We start from the raw sequence: 25569 nt of genomic DNA on the forward strand, positions 1-25569 counted from the left end.
TAAAGAGCTCAGAAAATAAATGAACAGATATAAAAGTGAAGTATTAAAAAATAAGTAGTTTTATTCTTCACCTATATCCAATTATTTGGACTTCCCTAGTGGCTCAGTGGTAGAGAATCGGCCTGCCAAAGCATGAGACACAGGTTTAATCCCTGGGTTGGGAAGATCCCGTGGAGAAGGGCCTGGCAACCCACTCCCGTATTCTTGCCTGGAGAAGAATACCATGGACAGAGGAGCCTGGTAGGCTAATAGTCCATGGGATCACAAGAGTCAGACACAACTTAGCGACTAAACAACAACAGCTGTTTAAACAACAATATCCAGCTGTTTAAACAACAATATCCAGCTGTTTAAAAGGAATCTCCACTTGAATGTTTAAGGTATGAAAATTCATTGTATAACACACACACACCCCTACCCCAGCTGCATAAAAATATCATCCAGTCCACAAATCAGTCAAACCAAGAACTTTGGGGCCACCCCTTTCCCTCACTTGCCACTTTAATTACAGTGGAGTGTGTGAAGGCAGCGCCCTTCCATCAGGCGAAGGCAGTCTTGGGGGCTTCCTTCATTTCAATCATTTAAACCTCTGTGGTGGCCTTTTCCTCTCCCTTTGTTTTTATTTAAAAAGAAGTGGAGGAAACATCCTCACACAGTGCTTTTTAAATGAAGTGACTTGTCAAGTCAGAGACTGTGGCCGTAATCTGAAAGGCAGTAAATTTAGCGACCCTCACTTGCACCGACAGCCTGTCATGCACTTGAAACATAAATAGCGGTGGAGACAAATCGCTGCTGTTTTCTTATTAAGTGCTGGCCCACTGGCCTCATAGCCTCGCCTGGGCCCACCCTGGGAGGGCGACTGCTGTCCAGAGTAGGCATGAGCTGTCTCCTTGTCCCTCCCACTCCACCTCTCCAGTGTAGCCCCAACTCTGCAGCCAAGACCCTCACTTCCACTACAATCCATCTGCCTCACAGAGGCTGAAAAACCCCAAGACTGAGGGGCATTGGTCCACAGAGGGAGGCAACACAAACTGAAAGTTGATGGGGTAATTGCTCATTCATTCACTTCGGCCTAAAGGCAAGAAGCAAATTGCCAGACTTCTTACCTGCTTAAACTATTTTCTTTCATTTTTTTAAAACTTTCTTCTTATTCACTGGGTTTTCAATTATTTATTTTTTAAATTGAAATATGCTTGATTTAGCATGTTATGTTAATTTCTGCTGTTCAGCCAAGTGATTAAGTTATACAGACATCCATCCTTTTTTACGTTCTTTTCCACTGTGATTTAGCACAGGATATTGGATATAGTTCCCTGTGCTATACAGTAGGACCTTGTTTATCCGTTCCATTTATAATAGTTTGTATCTGCTTGCTCCAAACAGTCTATCCTCCCCCTACTCTCCCTCCCACTTGGCAACCACAAATCTGTTCTCTATTGTCTGTAAGTCTATTAAACCATTTTCTTTCCTGGCCTCCCCTCATCCCTACCCACTACTTTCCTCTTCATTACTTGCTTATTGACTCTAAGCAAGAATACTTTCCTATATTGGTTAGAAGGGCTCATTTAGCAGTGAGGCTAGATTAAGAAGGGAGACTGAGAGTTTGGGGTTGAGCTCCAGTAATGTCACTGCAACATCAGGGCCTGGGATGACAGGACCAAGGACCAGATGTGGCCAAGGCCTCCTTTGTTTTAATTACCTTTCAAAGACTTCTCAGCAGCCACAAAATTATGCCCAGTAATCCTTCCACAGTGCAGTTGCCCTGCTGAGTTTAACACATTCACTTACAAAATGCCAATTGATTTATGTGACTCTTAAAAGCAGCAGCCACTGCTCTCATCTCTCTTGATATTTAATCCTCAGCCTTGGCAGAGTCACTAATGACAGGTCATGGAAGACCCCTGCAGTTCTGATGACAATGGTGGGAGGATCTTGGTTGTTGCTGCCTCTGACCAGCCGCTCTAATCTCTGCCTCCCCGCTTCTTAGGAAATAGTCTAGAAAACAATCAACACCTGTAGAAAGTTTTATGTCTATTTTATTCCAAAGGAGTCTTCTAAGTGTTTGGGTTTTTTTTTTTTTTTTCCAGTTTTACCTCTTTGCCTCTTCTTCCCCTCATCCCAGAATAATAAAAAAGAAGTAAGACAGTGATTCCTTGCTTTATGACATAATGCTACATCATACAAATGTACTATAGTCCCTACTACCAAGGCTTGAATTACTACCAGTATATATATTACATGTTTAATCACATTTAGCCCTAGTTTCTGAGCAGTTCTATATATTTCTGAATGCCTGTGAAATGCAATCCCCAGGATAGTCCAACCTGATACCAACCTTGTCAAGAATGGAGCTCATTATTTTCATCCCCAAATATGCATTCTTTCCTACTTACCTGAATGATACCAACTGCCTTCAAATCGAGGAAGTCACTAGCTTTCAATCTATGAAAACATGCTGTATTTAGAATATATTTCTTCACACAGTAGAAAACTCAAGTGGACCACAGGAGACCCCAGGGCAGGTGAGGCTCCAAGGGTGGGTGATGCATTCCCTTCTCCTGCCCTCACAGACATCTGCACTTTTTCCCACTGAGTCTAGACTCTGCCTCAGCATCCTCCGCAGTGTTGAACCACTGTCAGTTTGTCAGGGTTGATGATGGCTGTTTGACAACCTTGAAGAAACATCTCCACTTTCACAGCAGTTCACAGGGCAGCTTATTACTGTACATTTTGGTACTCAGCACACCAAGAAATTGGCACCGAGAGTAAGCAGTGTTGTTATACAAAGGACTTCAGACAGGTAAAATTTCCATGACGTTCCCCACTTACATACCCTGTTTTCTCAAGAAAGAAAGGAAGGAAAAGTGGAAAAAAGAAAGCTTAAAATAAATCAAATTTTGAAATGTCATCTTACTCAATGCCTGATGGGAGCCAGAAGGCTCCACGGTGCCTTCATTGAGATGCAGAGATACTGAACATGGCAAGTCCAGAGCCTTCACACCACCCCTCACACCGCAGCCTATGTATTGCTGTCATATCACGCTGTTCATTTCTCCTGTGTGGAGAACTCTATTTCAGGCAGGATAACCAGATTGCCACACCCTTTTACAATTCGCTGGCTCTGATTCTCTCCACTTGTGTTTTTCAACTTCCTGAAAACTCACTTCTCCCAGTAAATCTTTACTCATATAAGTGCATTCTACAGAAGGAAATGGCAACCCACTCCAGTATTCTTGCCTGGAAAATCCCATGGATGGAGAAGCGTGGTAGGCTCCAGAGCATGGGGTCGCAAAGAGTCGCACACGACTGAGCGACTTCACTGTCGCTTTCACACTGTCCTGCAGCTCCTTTGCTGTCTGTTGGCGTTTGTGTACAGCAGTGGCTTTATACTGCTTTTGGAAGGACCTCTGTAAATGAGGACGTATAAACTTTTAAATACCAGCTTTTTTCTCATTGATTGCTTTATTTGATTCTCTTGATGAGTAAGTACGTAGAGAAACTTTGAAAAAACTGAAGACTGTCTTTTTATTTTCTTTATCTATAACTGAGCTCCACTGTTTTGGAAATTCCCCAAGTGTCCCATTCTCAACCTCATATTTATATTCAGAAGACAGAACTAGAGCAGATTCTGAGAGCTAAGAATTGAGCTAACGAGAATCTTTACTGATAAAAATAGTCATGCCTAGATAGGAAAACGGTCTCCAAATGTCCACAGACCTGGTTCAAACCTACGTTCTTCCTTAATATCATTACAAACTCCAGAAATTTCCTTAAAGGTACACTCTAAACCTGGATTCCTCATCTTAATGGTGTGAGTGTGAAAGTCGCTCAGTCGTGTCTGACTCTTTGCAACCCCATGGGCTGTAGCCCACCAGGCTCCTCTGTCCATGGAATTCTCCAGACAAGAATACTGGAGTGTGTTGCCATTCTCTTCTCCAGGGGATCTTCCCAGCCCAGGGATGGAACCTAGGTTTCTTGCATTGCAGGCAGCTTCTTTATCCTCTAAGCCATCACTATGAATTAAATATGATAATGTCTGAGTCACTTAGCAAAGTATCTTACGTGTGTTTATCAAGTGGTAGCTCCTTCCACAGTCCCTCTGCAATATCTCTTGAGCTCTCCAGCATCCCGCATTGTGCTGTTCACTAGGGGGACAATGATGAGCAAACCCAGACATGGTCCCTACAGCGGAAGATTAGCTGTCACCAATACAATTCCCCATCAGAGGACTAAACATAGAGGATCTTGATTCCAAGCCTAGCATTTAGAAGGGCTGAATGGTTTCTGTAAACTGACACCAAGTAGGAGGGAATGGTTAAGTATGAGCACAATAACAAAATGACATGGCCCTGAGAAGGATGTGTGGAAGGCAGCTTCTGGTTGGATGCTGAGCTCAAACTATGTCAGCTAGCTGATTTTTTGTATATGAAAGCAAAAACCCAAACCGTAATGAATTGGATCTCTCTGGATGCCAGGAAATATAACGCCAGGGTGTACTTCTTCATTTGCCCTATTCTCATTCATAGAGTCAAAGCCGGTTGTGAATCTTTCCAGGCATTGTGCTTGCCTCTGATTTCTGGGTACTAACTACACCCTTTGGGGCCACAGAAGGCATGGGGCCAATTTGCATAATCCACACCCTGTTGTGTCTCACTATTCAAAGAGGGAGCATTTCTATAGCAGAATAACCAACCCCTTCCCTTCTATGTAGGTACAAATATCTTAATAGTCAGATGCCTCTGTCTCTGGAGAATTCTCTATTCTTTCATTTCTATTCTTCTAACTATTCCTTATAATCATCCTCATTGTATCCGTTCTCTCCATCCCCTCTGCGCCCCCCACCCCCCCACCCCCATTCCCTTCAATACATTGTTTTTCCCTGTGTCTCCTTATTCTCTTATGATTGCTGCTCTGGCAGCTGTGTCTGCCGCCTACCCTCCCTTCTTTCAATCATGGATCGGTTACTACTCTTCACCCCTCCCTTGATGGGTGATGAAAAGTGGGAATGAGAAGCTGTTTCCACCTTTGGACAGAAATGTTGTCAAATACTGAACGATCTCTCAGGTAGAATGTGAAGCAGAGAAACAAAAACTTCAAAGGATCTAGAGACATGGCTGGAAATATAAACAGAACCCCATCACAAGCATTTTTTTCCCTAGATTTCTTGTGTTTCTCTCTTCCTTTCTTTTTTTTTTTTTAGCATGTCTGTACAGAAAGTAATGTGCATAAAAAAAAGGAAGAAGCAAAAACAGGAACAGGTATGTCCTTAGGATAAAAAAAAAATGAAAACATGAAATGTACTGTAAGAACAGAAACTTGTTACAGCATTTGAAGTTACCACAGGAAACTTCAAATGGCATCATTGATTCGTGATCCTTTTTTTCTTTTCTTTTTAGAGGTAGAAGTTCATAGCTGGATTTTGCTCACCCTCCTCACTCCCCCCTTTCTGACCACAGACTCACACAAACACCCACATATATACAGACATGTATACCTGAAAGACAAGTGCTACTTCTTTGCCTTTCATTAATCTATGTATATGTGTTTGTATTTACAGCCAATGGGTTTACAGTCACTTACTTAGAAAATATTCCAATTTAGGTTAATAATGGGAATGGCAACCCCATTTAAAACCCATCTTCCCTTCTGTAAAAGAATGATCTACAGAGACGTGATACATATAACTCAGAATAGTGGGGGAAAATGCTTCATCCATTTCCTAACATGTGAGAATCCTTGGAATTTTAAAGTCATAAAACACTCAAATTTAACAAGTTCTCTAAATTTTATTTCCTGTATCTCAGATAAAGGTAAAAGAAAGATAGATACAATGATTATTAGGGTAGCAATCTTTTTTTTTAATTTAAATAGGGTATTGGATGTCATACCATGGAGAATTTTCAATAGGCTTGCTATGTTTAGTGAGCAAATATTTGGGTGTTAGTGAATTTGCATGCTTTTCCTAAAAGTTAAATGGTTATATGTAAATACATAGCCCTTTGTATGTATGCATATTGAAGGGGAGGGAGGTAGAGGAGAGAGGGAAGAAGGAAAGAAGGGGAGATAGAGAAACACCAAGGCCATGTGTTTAATTTCAAATGGCTGCTTGCTTCCAAATGCCTGGTTGACCTTGGAAATCTAAATAAATCAATATCTTGGATGTGAACTCTACAGATTTCACCAAAGCACGATCCTCTGAAAGTACTGTACTCAGAAGGTAGCACCTGGTATACTTTAATTGGTGTTATTCCTGACTGATTTGCCTCTACATCAGGGAACACAGAAGAGAACATTTTCCTCCTGCCATCAGCTCGAGGCCCTTCTCTCTGACTTATGAAGAAATATTAAAAGAACTAATATGTACAACTTGAGTAAACAGTGGCTAAGGGGCAATATGCTAATTATGTGAAGACTTTGAAAGGTACATTCACTGAGGAGGATGAGAAGTTATTTAGCCTGGTAGCTGAATATTGCCAGGAGACACAAAAGCACAGCAAGCAAAGGGAGATTTAAACTAAACGCCAGATCCCAGAATAAATATAACACTCAGCGACGTGAGCAAGCTTGTGGAAATAGGTTGAGATGTTTAAAATACCAAAATACTGAAATTTGCATTTCAAGTAAACATTTATACAAGGGCTGAAATGATAGGAACAAGAGAAGGGCCCATATTAGCCACACTATGGCTAATATGAGAAGGGCCCATATTCCACCAGAGAATTTACCAACAGGTAGAGTGGCAGACTCTGGTCCAGGAGTCTTCCTTTGAGAGAGTAGAGGGAGATGGTGACAGGACCCCTGGGTTGAGAGCAGCTAGTCTGCTGAAACTGAAAGAATGGGAAAACAGGTGCCCTGAGGGGTACAGACACATGGGGGCCAAGGGAGGGGAACAAGAACATCTGAGTGCATTTTAAAATTCTGCGACTTAAGATAAATGTGTTGTAGTCCATGCCTTGAAACAAGAAACTGCAGTTGGTCAGATGAAAAAAATGGCATTGTGCCCATTTCCACCTGGGGCCTTGCACTTTCTCCTGAAATAATAAATACCCACAGCAGATACATCCTTAGGACACTGCCAGAGATGCCCCATCCAGCGTTTCAACAGCAGAATACTCAGCACACCAATTCTTCCCCAGTGAAATTGTTCTTTGTTAGCATCATTAAAAGGGAGTGAATGTACACATCAGCTTCTGTCACAGAAAGAACAGAAGGTATGGAAATTACCTTCCAGTAGTTGGTTCCCATAAGCAAGATGATGTGTTGAATCTGACCCTAGTTTCTGCTGTTGTTTTCTCAGTCAGTTAAGCTAACTTAACAAATGTTTATTGAGTAACTAGTCTGTGTTCCGGAGAAGGCAATGGCACCCCACTCCAGTACTCTTGCCTGGCAAACCCCGTGGACGGAGGAGCCTGGTAGGCTGCATGCAGTCCATGGTGTCGCTAGGAGTCAGACACGACTGAACGACTTCACTTTCACTTTTCACTTTCATGCATCAGAGAAGGAAATGGCAACCCACTCCAGTGTTCTTGCCTGGAGAATCCCAGGGACGGTGGAGCCTGGTGGGCTGCCATCTATGGGGTCACACAGAGTCGGACACGACTGAAGCGACTTAGCAGCAGCAGCAGTCTGTGTTAGACCCCTTGCTGTGCATGGGGATATTGCAAGACACAGTCTCCAAGGAATTTATAGTCTGGTTCTTTGACTTTCTAGCAATTGAAAAAAAGCCCATTTCCTCTCAAATCACAGTGGATTAATGAGAAACGATCAAGTGAGAGATTGTGTGTTGTAGGCATAGTGTCCTGTGGGTACAAGAGAAATAGACTAGCAAAAAGTGGCAGGATAAGAGGTCCCACTGAAGGATCCAAGAGATAAAGGAAGAATGACAAGAAGGGCCCAGAGATATTGTTTAATATTTTAAATTTTTGTCAAGATTGTTGAATGAGGGAAGACCGTCTAGTTTCTCTTAACTATATTTGGTTAGCGTCTTGAGAATCCCCTGCTCTGATGGACCAGCTGTGCACACTGTGTGCCGGAGAGACAGGTGGCCTTCAGAGCGTAGGAGAGCTAGCATGCGAGAAGCAAAATGACCTTTCTGCCTTATGGGTAGGACATTTAAAGGAAAACTCCCCCTTTATCCTGAGGGAGTATTGAGTGAATTCTTCCTAAACACATAAGATTGAAAATTCATCCCATGAAGATTTGATTTATTATCTGCTTATCATGGCTTCTCAGGTAGCTCAAATGGTAAAGAATCTGCCTGCAATGCAGGAGATGTAAGTTCAATCCCTGAGTTGGGGAGATCCCCTGGAGAAGGAAATGGCAACGCACTCCAGTATTCTTGCCTGGAGAATTCTATGGACAGAGGAGCTTGGCAGGTTACAGTCCATGGAGTTGCAAAGAGTCAGACACAACTCAGTGACTAACACACTATCAGGAAAAAATGAGATGATGAATACCTACATTAGTATTCATGTGAGAATCCCAGATGCCAAACCCAATAAATGTTACTTTATTTTTTCTAATTCATCGCAGTGTTTACTCTCACAGGTGCCATCTTCCCAAATGGACAGGGCCTTGGTTGTCGCTAAAAATCATCTTTCTCATGCCTGGAACTGGTCTATACCTTTCAGAAATTCAAAATGCAAGATCAGTTCAGTTGCTCAGTCATGTCTGACTCTTTGTGACCCCATGGAATGCGGCACACCAGGCCTCCCTGTCCATCACCAACTCCCGGAGTTTACTCAAACTCATGTCCATTGAGTTGGTGATGCCATTCAACTATCTCATCCTCTCTCATCCCCTTCTCCTCCCACCTTCAATCTTTCCTAGCATCAGGGTCTTTTCAAATGAGTCAGTTCTTCGCATCAGGTGGCCAAAGTATTGGAGTTTCAGCTTCAGCATCACTCCTTCCAATGAACATTCAGGACTGATTTCCTTTCGGGTGGACTAGTTCGATCTCCTTGCAGTCAAGAGTCTTCTCCAACACCACAGTTCAAAAGCATCAATTCTTCAGTGCTCAGCTTTCTTTATAGTCCAACTCCCACATCCATACATGACTACTTGAAAGAAAAATGCAAGATAGGGATTCATTGCTCAGCATTTCTAGTTATTTTATGGAATGGGAAAAGAATTCAGGGTTGTTGGCCATTTATAAGAAAACTCTAGTCCTTTTCTCTTTCTTATACTAACAACTCTGTACCTAGGAATAAAGTTGATGGATGTGGAAGCAGAGCAGGGCAGAAATCCCAAACTATTCTGAACTCATCTTCAATTCTTTTTTCATTATAATCCACCATTATTCTCAAAATCAATAATGCTGTCTTTACTGTAAATCCCACTTTTGCACTTCAGATTTTTAATGAGCTTTGTCCTATTTTAGTCTGCAGTTGTCAGTGTTGCCATTTGTCTTCAGAGTATTTATATTTAGCTTGAAGATTCTTAGCATCACTTAGTTGGCATGACTCTAAGTTCATGGTTGCAAGGATGCTGGAAAGATCTTTTTGTCTCCTCCAAGCCCAAATTCTTCCCAGCTAATCCAGTAAAGTAGACTGTTACCCTTTCCAAGATTTCTGTTTTCTTTCTTACCGCATTCAACTTCTGTGGCACGAGAAGTCAGATCTGACTACTTGCATGAGTATGGAGAAAGAAAAAAGTGAAAACAAAAGGAAGAAAAAAATAGCGTTTTATAAATGCAGTAAGTCCCCTATATACAAACCTTCAAGTTGCAATCTTTCAAAGATGCGAATGTGCCCTCACATGTCCGGTCACGTAAGGCATGAGTGAAATTGCAGCTTGCCCTTCATCTCCTATTGCTGATGACTCTTAACTCCTATCTCCCATCTTCTCTTCCTCCTCCAGTTAGTAACTCTTCTTGCCTGTACACAGATGTATGCCAGCTGTTGTACTGTAGTACTGTACTTTTCAAGATACTGTTCTATAAGATTAAAAGTTTTTCTTTATTTCTGTTTGTTTTTATGTATTATTTGTGTGAAAAGTATTATAAACACATTATATTACATTACTATATAGCTGATTATGTTAGTTGGGTACCTAGGCTAACTCTGTTGAACTTATGGACAAATTGGCCTTAGGAACGTGCTCTTGGAATGGACCTTGTTCATATGCATACTGTAATATGCAGCTACGTGTTGTCATTTAGCCACTAAGTTGTGTGTGACTCTTTTCGACCCCATGGACTGTAGCCTGCCAAGCTCCCCTGTCCATGGGATTTCTCAGGCAAGAATATTGGCGTGGGTTGCCATATCGTTCTCCAGGGGATCTTCCCACCCAAGGATGGAACTCATGTCTCCTAAAGTGGCAGGCGATACTTTACCACTGAACCACCAGAGTAGCCCATATGCAGCTAGGCACTTACAGACTAATTCTGTAAAATTTTCAGTAGAAGCATGTACTTGATAATGTGCAGGACTCCAAACCAAATTATTATAACTATTCCCTTTTTGTTGCTGGGATTTCAAAGTTTCCTCAAAACTAGTGATAGTGACAATTAACAGAAGACGTGAAACTTAAGAGAATCCTGACAGCTGTGTTAAAGGATGTTATCAAAGAGGCACTAGCTTTTATTTGGAGCCTAGTTAGCAGAGTTAGCTGACATATTTAGACAGTGAATTTGTCTCTCTGCTGGCTGGCTGTTATGTTGATTTGGCCTTCAGAGAATTTCCAGAAAAGGAAAGCAGCGTGTAGTATCTGAACAGAGCTATTATTTGGTACCGTTTAGTGTAGAAGGACCAGAAGCGGTGGCAGGACTGTGTCCTCTAGGACCCTCCCAGCTACTCTGTTCTAACGCAACAGCAGAGGCATTGGTAACTTGAGGGCCACAGAAGTTGAATTTAGCTGCAGTCTGTAGGACTTTCTGGCCAAACTCTTCCCTACTCAATCCCCCTTCCTCTTCACCTTCTTTCTCCCCTTTTTCTCTTCTTCGCCCTCCATGTCTCACTCCTGCACCTGCAGACAGAAAGTCATTTAATCAACAAACCTGCCTATCTTGAGACTTCTTTATAAAAATGGACACATCCAGCTTTGTGCAGCTTTCCAAAATGGGCCTCCAGACCCCTGGTTCCAATGAATTAGGCCAATGATATTTAGCTCCCTAGCCCTCCCCACCCCACCATGTGACAAAATGAGCCATCAGCATCACATTCTCATGGATCTGGTCCATGCCCTGAAAGTCTCATGGATGATGTAGTTTGGTACTGAAGAAGGAAGCCATAACTACAACACAGGGTTTCGGACATGACCTTTGTGAATAGAATTCCACATAAGCTGGGAGAGAAGAGTGACAGCTTCTCAAAAGGAAGCAGCTTGTCCTAATAACAACTTTAGTGGAAAGTGTGATTTGCAATGTGGTCTAATGGATGATTCAGCCCTTCGGGGCTGCCTCTCTGAGCCCTTTACGACTGGCATGCCCCTCCCCACAACTCCCACTTTGCTCTAAGCCTTTAACCAGTGACTGATGAGTGTGATGTATAAACATTCCAGTTTCTTGACTCTTGATGGGGACAACATGGAACTGGGCTCCATGCTGTGCCCAGAGCTCCCTGGGGGACTGAGCCAGGCTGCCCGCTGTGAAACAAGACTTGGCACTGCTCCCTGGCTTGGCTCCTTTCTCTCCCAGATCCCATTTTCCCACTCCCCTACCAGTTTTTCCTGAGAACACTGTCTCCTTTATCATTTTCACATGACTTTTTGTCTTGGAGTCTGCATCCATAGAGCCTGACCTCAGACAAAGAACACTATCAAATTATTGAAAAGCCATGTGGATTTGTTGCTTCTAAAAAGAAAAAGAAAAAGGTGATCTGCTGCATATTTTAAACTTAAAAAAATCATGCAAACCTCTGTTTTTCAGGAAGAGAATTTGAAGGAGAAGAAGAATATCTGGAGATCCTCGGCATCACCAGGGAGCAGTCAGGCAAATACGAGTGCAAAGCTGCCAATGAGGTCTCCTCAGCGGATGTCAAACAAGTCAAGGTCACTGTGAACTGTGAGTATGGCAGGAGCCGGCAGAGGCCATGTGCCCAGGGCCCGCCTCCACATCCCAAGAGTTCTACAGATCCTGTTAGCAAGAGAACATTGCATTCCAAGCAGATGCTCCTCTGGTCAGGGATGCACATTTGTACATTGGACATATCCAAGGGCAGGACTTGGCCTTTGAATTTGATAAATCAACTGTACCAATTCTAAATATAACCCATAATGCATTCAACAATACACTCTGTCTTTGACTCAGACTATAGAATTAAGAAAACATGATCAGACAGCACTAGCAGTTCAGGCAATTACTCTTCTGGTCTTTGGGAAGACCAAGGTCATACCACTTTGGAAAAAACAACAATTCGTATCTGTTTTAGCTGGAATTTCCATCTTAAGGGATTGTTTGTCAGAAGAGAATAATTCAAGATCATATTTTATCCTCGGCCATTGAGCTAATTGGCCTTGGGAACAAACTTAAGCCACCGTGGTCAGATACCATGTGTCCCTGACGGCGACTAGGGATACCTGATAGGTTAATATTGGTTATGTATTTGTCCCCAAGTTGGGCAGATTAGAAAGGAAGATTTCAGTAAGATGCATAGGTAAGTGGGCATACTTTGAACTCCTCAGATGAAAGGATCCTTAGATGTAGTTCAAAAGAGAAGAGGGGGAGGCAGGGGCAGATCCACATGATGTGTGTCACCCAGCAAAGGAATAAAGAGAATTCGTTTACCCTGTTCAGCGAGGAATGACTTTCCATGTCATTCAAGTTCCACATCACATAACTGTGGCTAGTGACAGGGACAAAATTGTGTCCTGACAGTTCTTCTCTCCTGTGTGTTTAACACATACACACACACAAGTACATACTCCACACAGACACATATGCACAGATGACATATATACACACATGCCCAAAGGCGCACAGATACACATGCGTAGACATCTTAACCCATATTTGAAAATATGCTTTGGACAGTGATAAGGTACTTTCCACCATCTTAAGCCTTCCATGCAATTGACCTAGGTGCTGCTGGCTCTGTATGAAGTGCTAGCCAGGAAGGTACCAGTGACTCTATTTCAGGGTTTGAAACACTAAAGCCCAAGGAGGTGTAATTGCCTTTCCAAAGTGACACAGAAAGCAAGGGTGAGAAAAGGGATTTAGACTCCAGTCTGTGATTCTAAAGCCCATGCCTTTCCTTAGGAGAAAGAGGAACAGGTGTTTTCAACTCTTAGTATGTACTAAGGGATTTATATTTGAGTTTTAATCCTCACAGCAAACTCATAGGATAATCATCCTTAGTCTGATTTTAAAAATTTGGAAACAGAGGCATAGAGAACCAAGGAAACTTGCCTTAGGTGACCTGGTCTATTCTGGGCTGCGCTCTTTCCCATGGCCTTGCTCCAGCCTGGCAGCCTTCTGAAACAGAAAGCGAAATCCCCTTCACACCAGACTTCGACGGATCTACAGATACAGTGCTGCTGTATCATCTATGACACTCATTTCCAAGAAGCAAGGGGCTGCGTTTGAAAAGGTCCAAAGTGTTTTTATCCTGTCACTGTCTGTGATCATTTTTTAAGTAATAGAGATTTGAAATGCCAGTATTACTATTCTTTTCCAGTCCTGGGTGTGTTTCAAAGAGACATTAATGATCTCAATGTTATAAAATGCTTTAGGACCTTTTTTTCACATGAAAGGCAATTTCTCTGGTGTTGATATAAGTTTATAATTAGGTTAGCTAGCCTCTTTTATGTACACACAGCCATGCCGTCCTCTTCCACCTCTTCTCTGACTTTCGGAGTTAAGATTTTATTTTCTCTTAATTGACCTTCATCTTAATTAGATTTCTGAAAGTCCAATCATGGAGTACATTGAAAATATTTATGCTTCCATTGTGTGAAACATCAAAGCGGTCGGCGTTGCAGATGGTTCCCTAGATCAAAGCCAGCCGCCTGGGTCCTATTATTATTAGTGCAATTAGTCTGACACTGCTCCTTCTTGACTGTCCCTGAAGTGTAACTTAGAACAGAAGAAAATACTGATAATTTTCAAGAAAAGCCTTTTATAAAAATGTGAGCTTTTCCAAATGATGAGTGAACCACAGAAGAATGTGTACAGAGCCTCAAGATGCTAAAAAGACATGTCATAAGAAATTACACAGGAAACTAAAATGAGCTTAGTCAGCCAGTCTGTCCTAAACAGCAGCACCTAACACATGCTTTATAAAAATTTCTCAGTAAATGTTTACTGAATGAATAGGTGACCCACACGCTCACAGGTAAATTCTGCTCTCTTAACATTTCTCCAGACTTTGCAAATTGATATTGGTCACAAATCAAGAAGCATATTCTAAGTCAATGTCCTTTGGAAACACCTTGTTACCAGCACTTCATTAAGCTGTGTTTATATTATATTAAAACAACTAGGCACTGCACCTGTTGTCCGTTCAAACAATTCACCCTACTTAAATGCAGTTGTATTAAGAAGATGAAGTCTCCAAGATGAAATTACAGTTTGAGGTCTGGTTAGCAAAATTCATCGAAAATGACAAATTTCCAGCATCACCTTCATCACCTCACATAAGCCTGCCTACCCAGGTGGCTAGGCGGTAAAAGAATCCGCCTACCAATGCAGGAGATGCAGGTTCGATCCTTGGGTGGGGAAGATATCCTGGAGGAGGAAACTGCAACCCACTCCAGCATTTTGCCTGGAGAATCCCAAGGACAGAGGAGCCTGGTGGGCACAGTCCATGGGGTCGCAAAGAGCTTTCCATGACTGAGCACGAGTAGTTGTTGTACTGTGAAAATGGCCTATTCTTTAAGCTGATTCCTCTTCCTTTTCAAGGCACAAGGTTTGCAATTAGGTCAGGGGAGCAGAATGACTAAGAGAATTAATGGCTGAATAGATCATCATAATGAAACTGATTCAGTGTACCACTTTAAAAAAAAAATCCCAGTGCTGGTAATTTTTTCCTACTTGCATCTCATTGATTCATTTACTTAGTTGCCAACAGATATTTGTTGAAGGGCACTGAAAGCTAAAGCAGTAAACAAGAGAGTCAAAACAGTTCCTCTGTTTAGTTCACAAGCTGGATCTTACAAGCTCTCCTTTTTATTCCTCTTGGATAATTCAGGGCTTCCCTGGTGGCTCAGAGGTTAAAGCGTCTGCCTCCAATGCGGGAGACCCGGGTTCCATCCCTGGGCCAGGAAGATTCCCTGGAGAAGGAAATGGTAACCCACTCCAGTATTCTTGCCTGGAGAATCCCATGGACGGAGAAGCCTGGTAGGCTACAGTCCATGGGGTCACAAAGAATCGGACACGACTGAGCGGCTTCACTGGATAATCCTTCTCCACAGCTGGTCTACAGCACTGTGCATAGCCATTCGCATTAGACATGCAAAATCTATTTTCTAAGTGGTAGGAGGTCCCAGAATTTACAGAAGCTAAATTATTGACCTGAAATCTCTTCAACTAAATAAACTTAGTAAAATTTCATTCAGTAGGCAGGACTTCTATTTTCTCATATCTTAGAATTTAGCTACCAATTTTATCCAGATACCAACCCTAGGGACCACTGTCCTTCCATTTACTGGTTCTAGGTGTAATTCCTCCATTTCAGTTCTCACTGAGAGTTAAAAGTAGCTACTCATGGATCTGTCTTATCCTAGTGCCCAGTATCCCAAGGATAATGTCTAGTGCATAGTAAGTGTTCAGCAAGTGCTGCTGCTGCTGCTGAGTCGCTTCAGTCATATCTGACTCTGTGCAACCCCATAGACCACAGCCCATCAGGCTTCCCCGTCCCTGGGATTCTCCAGGCAAGAACAATGGAGTGGGCTGCCAGAGGACTGAATTTTATTTGGACTCTTCTTATACTGGATGCTTTTCCTATTCTTGGAGAACTTTTTCTCAAAATCTGCCCCCAGTTGTCAGGCCTGCTGCCGAACCCATTGAGCAGCTAATATTCCTGTCTTCAGCTTTTCCATGGCTACCTCTCCAACTACGATCACACTGTCACTCTGTTACTTTTATTTTCTTCTTTTCTCCCTTTGAACTCAGCTCTACCTCCACTCTGGTGTCCAGAGCTAACCAACCCAACAAGGTGCTGTGGGACATGGGACCTTGGCGTTTCTAAAGCTCACCCTTACTTTCCATAGCCATGTATTAAAGGAAGTGAGGTTACCTACCATATTTTCCACAGCTGTGACTGGGGACATCCTTTGTCTCCAGATAATGTATCTGTATTTTAACTGAACTCTTCAATACTTTGATTCATCACCTAATGATAAAAGTTGAGGAAAATAACTGCTCAGTATGGAACCAGACTGGCTACCTTCTCTAACATTTCATGGCTACACCTCTCTATTCTCCATGACAACCTGAAGTTTACTCTTGTGTTGGGGATGATGTCAGTAAAGACACATCCTAATGTCCGTGAATCTATTATGGGATTGTCAGACGAACTATTCAGTAAGAATCCAGAGTACTGCAATTTTCTACTGGAACTTTGCAATGTGAGCAATAACCATCATTTCCTGCGTACCTCCAGAGTACCAAGACTCTATTGGAGATTTTTATGATTCACTGTAATCACCTCACCAACCGTGGCCAACCAGGGAAAGAGTGTATGGGACCTGGCCTGCCTCCACAAAAGGAGTATTGACCTACTTTATCACTGACAGTTTTTGGTATGTTTGGTTTAGCATTGCTGGTACAATATGGATCTTTAAAAAAAAAAAAAAAGACAACTTTTAGTAGTTTTATTGTTTTTATTTTTTTTAATTTTATTTTATTTAACTTTACAATATTGCATTGGTTTTGCCATATATCAAAATGAATCTGCCACAGTCTTTATTGTTTTTAAATTCTCTGAAAACAATGACTTTCTTATTGCCGATGTTCTCTGCCCCCCGCCACCCAGCTGGCCCACCATCACACATTAACCTGGGGGATAATCAAATCATCCCATGCAGAGGACAAAAACAGAGCTCAGAAAATGTAAGCATTGTCTGCCACAAGACCAAAGAACCTGTGAGTGGTAGAGACAGGACTCTGCCCAGGTCTAATTCTAAAGCCCTCTTTCCTTCCAAGATATCATGTGAGAAATAGTAAAAATAATAATAATAATAAATGTAATCACTTCAGATGATAAATGTGCTCTGATATATGAGACTTCGTTTGGTCTTTTCATCAAGCCTGTGAGACAGGTAGGAAGGTCTTATTATCTATATTCAAAGGTGAGGGACTCTAAGAAGTTAATGTGTCACCCTCAAGAGGTGACAACCTAAGTGGCAGAGGCAGCAATTGAGCCCACAAATCCTGATTTCTAATGTGGGTTTATATCCACCGTGCCAGTGTATGTTCTGCCACTTTGGGTGCCTTATAATAGCTGAATATGTAACATTTACCTTTTAAGCTACCAGCATGCTCTCCAAAATGGTGTTCTTCCGTATTAGGAGTCAATTTCTCTCCAAAAGAACTCATTCAAATGGAAATACAGAGAAGTTCAGAGCATGAGCTTCAGAACATGAGTTCAAATATGGACTCCATCAAATGCTGGCTGTGCAAATTTGCAGAATTAACTAACCCTCTGCAGACCTGCCTTCTCATTCATAATATAGGGTTAATAATCCTTACTTCTAGGGCTACTATTTGGATGAAAAGAATGAATAAAGCCTAGGAGAGTGCTGACACATGGTAAATGTCTATAAATTGAATCTTTTATTAAGAATTTTGCTCCTTTATACTATTATTCCAAACACTGGGAAAATTAAATGGATGATATTCTGTTTGCTAGGCCACTATCATTGTTATCATGTTCATTCTAATTGAAAGAGTCTTGTTGATGGTGATATAAGAAGAAAACCCTTATTAATATTTTCAGAACCCCAAATTTTAAAGTAATAACCAGAAGAGTCCTCTGACAATTGTAAGCTATTGCAAAGTCAGGTAAAGAATAACAATGGACCTCTGTGCAGCATTTTTATTAAGCCACATTTTAATTATAACTGTATTTTGAACAAGGACATCTATTATTTTAACCATACTAGACATGCCATGATATGATTTGTAATAACTTTCTTAGCCTCACCTATACAAAGTTCATTACAAATGAATTTTGAAATGTTCATTCCAATAAGCTGTGGAACAGAACAGACCTGCGCCATTGTGTCATTTGAGAAATACTAGAAGTAATGAACTATTCATACATTTATCATTCTCTGTGACTACACCTTGGTATGAGAAACTTCCTAGATGTTCAAGGAGAAGAACAAGTGTTTGGCCTTTATAACTGACCAGTTCATCCTGTCCCAAGATCAATGCATTTAAAAATATTCAACCCTAGTTCAACACCACCCTCACCATGCTGGCATCTCTGGGGAGCTAATAAACAGCTTGTGTGTGTGTGTGTGTGTGTGTGTGTGCTAAGTCACTTCAGTTGTGTCTGATTCTATGTGATCCTATGGACTGTAGCTTGCCGGGGTCCTCTGTCCATGGGATTCTCCAGGTGAGAATACTGGAGTGGGTTGTCATTCCCTTCTCCAGGGAATTTTCCCGACCCAGGGATTGAACCTGTGTTTCATGTCTCCAGCATTGACTGGCAGATTATTTACCACTAGCCCACCTGGGAAGCCCAATAAATAGCTTACTACTTAGCTATTCAGGTTCTGAGAAATGAGTAAAAGAGACATACAGGAGGCCCAATTGCCCCTATTGTGAGAAATCAACATGGTTAGAGGTAGTAACTTGGTGTGCCCCATCTACCTCCCCAGACATGGCAGCTCTGGACCAGGACAGGCCTGCCCACATGAGAGCAGGAAGGAGAGAGCCTACGTAAGACATCAGTCTAGAGAAGCAGAGAACCTCTGATCCCCACCAGAAGTTTGGTCCCAGAAGAAGGAAAGAAGAGAGATGAAGCGAACAAACCAAGTTTGTTCTTCCCTAATTTTTCTGGTAGAAAAATCACCCCCTGGGTTCCAGAGCAAGGAGGTTTACTAAGTAAGCTCCCACCCACCACATGGAAGGAAACATCCAGAGTGAGGAAAAACGTTTCTGTAAAACTGTACAGCTAGGACTTGTATGACTGGTCCCATGCTGGAGGGGCTGGAAGACCTCCACCATGGACTATTAATATGTTGAGGTGCTCCAACTATGAGCTCCAGGGTAGAGGCGATGGAAAACATGGAGTCTGGCCCAGGTTGGGGCTGGTCATCACACTGTTAACCATGTGGCTCCAGAAACTCACAAACACTGGTGAAAACTCATTTTACAAATTAAGAAGTTAAACAAACCTATAGACTCACAAACAAGATCAGCCCTCTGCTCAACATTCTACAGATTGTAGGGTTATTAGCAATGTAAGAACCTAACCTAATACAGCGAGGCGGTGAAGATAGGAAACTAACATTATTCACTGGCGGCATCACGTGGATACTCAGGTTGGAAACTTGGGTGTTATCTTTGATACTCCTCCCTCACTGTTCACATCTAATCTTGTCCGTTCTGCAGCCCATATCTCTCCACCTCAAATCGGTCCTGTTCATTCCTTTCCATCCCCTTTATCACAAACCTAGTGCAGGCTGTTTCTGGGTTCCTTCAGCAATCTCCAAATGATCCTCCCTGCCTCTGGTTCCAGCATGTTATAGATGACAATATTGCAACAGTGGGACTCTAGACAAAGTAATGAGCTCTCTTAATTATGAAGGACAGAGACTAAATTTGAGCTCAGGTCTGTCAAACTTTAAATCCAAGCTCTTAATTTTTACTCAATGCCCCACCTCTGTACAAATACCTCCCTCATACCACTACCTCTAATCATTACATTAACCTCTGAACTCATGTGCTCTAACAATTGACATAACCAATTATGGAATGAAAGAATTTTAAAAGGAACCTTGGTGATCATTTTAAACTAATTTCTTATTTGAAAATATGAGAAAGAGAAAGCTCAAAGGGGTACAGACATTTGACCAGGCCACAGCTCTGCTTAAGAGTCAAAATCAGACCTCCAGTTTCTGTTTCTGGTTGCTAATCCTGACCCCTCAACCCATATATTAGATAAATGAGTTACAATTTTGAAATTAGCAATTTAAGGATTAATGGTATGAAAATACACTTGGGTCCTCATGCTACCCATTTGTGATGAATGGGCTGTTTGGGTTAGAATTGGCCGTTTTTTTTTTCCAAGTTGAAGGGATACTCTATAGATCTCTAATGTGTTGTTCCTTCATTTTATAAATAATAAAACTAAGGCTCAGAAAGATACAGTGTGTGATGGGAAGTCCTCACAACCAAACAGAGACTAAATTCCAGCAAGCCTAGGTTCTAGTCCAGGGTTCTTTCCACTCTCCATGTTGCCTTTCTGTGTCTCTACAGAAATGAGGAGATCAATCTAAAACAGAACAACAACCCCTCCCTCTCTGGCACGTGTTTACACATGGGCTGGCCATGCTCTCCAGGTGTGCTCTGACTCTTCCTCTCTCTGACAGTAATTTAAAGATGCCCAAGCTCACGTGAAAATGAAATGGGGGAGAAAATTGCAGACTAACCTGATGCTTTTGTACATCTTTTTAAACTAACAGAATCCAGATCTTCTAGAGGCAGAAAACTTGGAAAATAGATTTTGATTATGAAGATAAAACCCTGAAAAAAAGTGACTTGAACCAGGTGCTAAAGAGCAGAGATGAATTCAATGATTTTTTAATACTAAAGTTCACTTCACTAATTTACCTAAATAAGGTTTTTCATCTGTAAAATATAAACAGGTGGTTTGGGTCTATTTTATCCATGTACACACAGCCAAGTTGCCATTTTCTGGCAAATGACCTTTGGACAGAAGTTTTTTTCTCCTTGAAAAGTCCATAAATTGCACAAACGGCATCCTCAAGCCTAGAGCTTAAGTTTACCCTTGTGGCTGAGTCCTGTGATCCTGTAAACCCTTGTTCCACTTTCCATGGGATTGCTTGAGAGAATCATGGAAAATTAGAATGTATTTCTGAGTTCATTTCAAGGCTGTCAGTTTTGTAGGCCCAGTACTAAGCAGAAAAAATCAAGTGTGCAACAGCCAAAGAGAGAAGATGGAACCCCAGGAAGATATTCATGTACCACAATAGACTTCAAACTGCACTCTCACTCATAAAAGCAAAACTGACCTGGAGAATGGAAATAATGGAACACAGAGGAGGAAAAACAGTATAGTAATTATTTAACATCAGTTTGTTTTCCTGAATTCTTGCAACGGTATCAGGCTAAGCCTGAGATAAAAGGACTGTAGTGCTCTGTGGTTTTGGTCAGATTTCTTACTACCATCTCTGAAGGTAACAATAATAATAATGATGCTGATGAAGGTGAAAAAGAAAAAAGCTCAGATTACACATTTCAAATCCCAAGTCCTTTAGTATCACCACTTAATGTACAAAAAGAAAAAAAACTATGTAAATATGATAACCTGTGATTGGAATAATGGATGATCTACTGGAAGAGAAAAAGAAATCCTAGATTTCAGTTCCATAAAACCCTTTTCAGTGCCACATTTAAATAAACCAAGTCTACAGTTTCATTGATCTCTGATTTTCATTTAGTTTTCTAGTGATCAATCCCATTCAGCTGATCACATCATTCACATAAATGGAGCTTTAAGACTGTTTTTGTCCTGCTCCTCTGCAGTCACACTATTCTTTCTAACTCCTCCTGGCATGGAAATTCTGGAGCACCATCCAAAGCTCATGTAAACTAAACTGTGTGTCTGTCCTTCCTATAGATCCTCCCACTATCACGGAATCCAAGAGCAACGAAGCCACCACCGGCCGAAAAGCTTCCCTCAAATGCGAGGCCTCGGCAGTGCCTGCACCTGACTTTGAGTGGTACCGAGATGACACCAGGTTTGTTCCCAATCTGCTGTGCCCTCCTGGGTCTCACTCCTCAGCGAGGGAAACCAGAAGCCCTGATGAAACACCCACCCCAGCCATAATTACTAGGCCTTTCCAATTAGACTATTCCTTTTCCAAGGCTTTTTACCTGGTGCTTTGGGACTGTAGCTCTTGGACTCCAGCCCCAAAGCACGCAGGTTACATGCACAGAGTGGGCAGTTTCCACCTGCAAGTCTTTCTTGCCTGGAACAGAAACCAAAGCCCAGTGAAACTCATCCATTCCCGAGCTGTCTCCATCAGTAGACTTTATTCTGATACTTTGGGACTGCGCCATTAAAATGAGGAATTGAGCAGGATCAACAGGCTCTAACTACTTCCTTTCGCTCCCTTTACTTCAATGTAAAAGATGAAAAATAAATGACTACGCCAAATCTTCATAGTTGTTTCTCTTTACTCTTCTGTCTTTGAACCCTTAGGATAAACAGTGCCAATGGCCTTGAGATTAAGAGCACGGAGGGCCAGTCCTCCCTGACAGTGACCAATGTCACTGAAGAGCACTATGGCAACTACACATGCGTGGCTGCCAACAACCTGGGGATGACCAACGCCAGCCTCGTCCTTTTCAGTAAGTATGCCAAAGAGGGGGCCCACTTAGGAGAACCAAGGCGAAGTTTCTCCCGTGGAAAATTTGAACATCGTTCCCTTACTATCAAATATAAACTTATGCAAAAATCAGAGTATCACCACTGAAACAAAACCACAAGTTCTCAATCCCTATCATAAGACAAAATTTACAAATGGAATACCTGCCCTCTCTAGTCCCTGACTTACTTGTGACAACTGCCTTGTTTCTTTGTCTGATTTTTTTAGTTTTTCTTTCCTGGCTGGTTAAACTGTAAGAATATTCATTGAACAAAAATCTCTCTGGTGATGGTCTCTTTAAGGAGCCTAGATGATGTAAGATCCTGGAAAGTGGATAGCTCTTTAAAAATGGCAGGCATGGGAGTGATTGAAGAAGCAGTATTCAGGGAGGATGGATAAGGTGCTGGGAGAAGGGAGAAGCTGGAAAAAGAAAGTGTATTTTTAACAACACAAGAGGTAGAGTGGAATGAATGATTAAAACATAATATAAAATCTAAAGGAGGAGAAATGGTTGCAGAAAGGTTTCAGTGTGACAGCAAGAAACATTATTTGTCTGATAGATTTTTTGGAAGAGAAATAGGATGATGAGAGACAGAAGCAAAGTTTCTTCTGAAGACCAAAGAAAATCCTCAAGGCAGACTAAGGAAGGACAAGTTGTTTTAAGTTACTGGAAACAGTAATTTCATAGGAAAGCCCACCTTCTAGCTGTTCCCTTGAACAGCATGTTATAGTTAGATACCTGCCCCCTGACTTGTTGGCCTGGCAACTATGAGCATACGAGTGTAGAATCATATGCCTCCTGAAAAATAGAAGTATGATCCATGAGATCAGGGAAAATGAGGACAATTAGGATAGGAAAATGTTTATCAGAATAAGTAAAACAAACCAAAGAGTTAGCACATGCTGGACCAGAGAGTTCATTTGGCCAGAGAAAGTCCAACAAATTTATTATTATTATTATGAAATAACAAGCTACTAGAAGCTTTGCTGTTGTTGTTTCCTTCATGGGCTAAATTGGAAAATTTAGAAACACTAGTGCCAGGAGAAATGTCTTCATCTTGCTTTATTCAGTTTAGATAAGCCTTCAAGGAAAAGATTTTTAAGAGAAGAATCAATTTAAGAGTTCCCTTGAAACAGTATTAAAGTCATTTTAAAACTGCTCAAGATCCAACTCCACTTACTAACAAACAAACAAACAAAACACCACCACAAACTCTTCTGAATTTGACCTTCAGTTTCTCATCCATAACTCCCATTGACTTCAGTTGGTACGTTTGATGGGATACAGCTGTGCTACAAATATTGCGTCAATATGAAGCTTAAAATTCATATCCCTGTTTACTTGTCTCCAAAGACCAAACATCAGTGTTTTTGACTTAAGCTGGAGGAGACATTGATATCTCAAAACATTTGAGAAGACATTTATTAAGAAATGTACTTACCTGTTTCATTCCTGACATTAGGGATTCCATAAATAGAGGGGAAAGCAGCCTCAACTCTGAAACTTGAGATTCTGACAAATCTAAGGGGAGCTGATTAAGTAGAACAACATACAGTTAACAAGAGGTTTTTAGGGGGATTGGAAAAGAGAAAATGGTATAATTGGATTAGTTAGAGAAAGTGAGCAACTATAAATTGGCATAAAAGTACCTTCTTTTCCCACTCAGAAGGACTGTACTAATGACATATTTCAAATAATAAATATAATGATACCTATAGACTGAGAAAGAAGAAGGGCAAGAAGGATAGAAAGATGGTGTAGGCTCCATGGTAGCCTATTTTACACAGGTATGAAAGAAAGAAAAAGAGGAAGAAGAGGAAAAGAATCATTTGAAGAGGAGAAAAAGAGCACAGGCTAGGTCAAAGATAATAGAGATACCACTGGTGGTAATGAAAGGTCATCTCAAGCTCTAAAATACTATGGTTCTGTTCACAAAAGTCCACATAAAGGACTCCACCCAGTAAGATAAAGAAATATCAAGAATCTTACAGAATTTCTGCTTGTTAACTAAGAATCAAGAAATCGGGCAAGTCATGGTCATATTGCCCTTGATGGTTTTGTAGAAGTCACCCTCATTATACATCTGAGAAGTGCACAGGGCTATGATTAATGTGCCACTTTCGGGGGACCCTCTGCAGGGCCACCCACACAGGCACCTGCTCTGCACACAGACACCTGTCTCAGCATTCGGCCTGGAATTGATTTCCCATTTGATGGGAATGTTAGGAGGTGTAATCCTTACGGAAGAACAGATGCAAAAGGTCACTGAGCTTTGAGGTGAAAAGAAGCTATTAAAATTGCCAAACATTAGTGAATTTACAGTCCTGATTTTTCGACCCAAGGCCCAAGTGTGAATATTTTAAGGGGAAAGCTCTGCTTCTTGTAGGAGGAATAGCCCACCCTGCCACCCCAATTTGGGTTTGGGAGATATGTTGTTAAAGCCTTTATAGCTGGATATTTTAGGAACATGACTCTGTTGTAGCCAGTTCTGCACAGGCAAAAGAAACGTGGGGGTGGAGGAAGAGAGCACACAAGGAAAAGAAGACAAGGAAAAAAGAAAGTACATGTATGAACATATTGCCCATTACTTAGATTCAAAGTAGACAGGTTTACTGGGAAGAAGGAAGACACTGCTGTTAGCAGTACTTTCCCATAGCACAAGGTCAGGAGGAGAGAGATGCTTGGGAGGGTGGCCACGGCCAGCCCCATGTGACAGACAGCATTATGTGGGCAGCAGGGTGCTCTGCTGACCCAGCCAGTCCAGAGCAGACGAGGCAGCTGGTGAGCTGCGGCCAGCCAGAGGCAGCAGCAGGTAAATCTCGAGCCAGAACCCCTGAAGAGTTCGCAATTATCCACCTTCACAGGTGCATCAGCATATTTTCCATGTCTACCACAGTGACGTGTGCTGACTGGGTACACAGTGTCAGTTTGCGGTCACTGATATATCCACCACACACAGACATACACTTCTCCACACTCTATTCAAATACTGACTTCCAAATGGGTCAAAATAATTGAACTAGAGGGCAAGAATACATTGTTTTCATAGTAATTTTTTCTAAGCCAGT

General features: G+C 41.7%; 1 protein-coding gene across 3 annotated transcripts in view; it reads left to right on the plus strand.

The window, feature by feature from the left end:
- Positions 1-25569, plus strand: part of LSAMP (limbic system associated membrane protein) — a 712212-nt gene that overhangs the window by 649939 nt on the left and 36704 nt on the right. For all 3 annotated transcript variants that reach the window (XM_086320663.1, XM_086320641.1, XM_086320652.1), the window contains 3 exons: positions 11867-12001; positions 21750-21870; positions 22335-22483. In XM_086320663.1, coding sequence (XP_086176789.1) covers positions 11867-12001; positions 21750-21870; positions 22335-22483 — 405 coding nt within the window. The remainder of the gene's footprint in view (positions 1-11866; positions 12002-21749; positions 21871-22334; positions 22484-25569) is intronic.

Source organism: Bos grunniens, chromosome 1 (genome assembly GCF_055505025.1).
Source record: "Bos grunniens cultivar Pamir isolate PY7600 chromosome 1, Bosgru_T2T1.0, whole genome shotgun sequence".
In the NCBI taxonomy this organism is placed as follows: domain Eukaryota; kingdom Metazoa; phylum Chordata; class Mammalia; order Artiodactyla; family Bovidae; genus Bos; species Bos grunniens.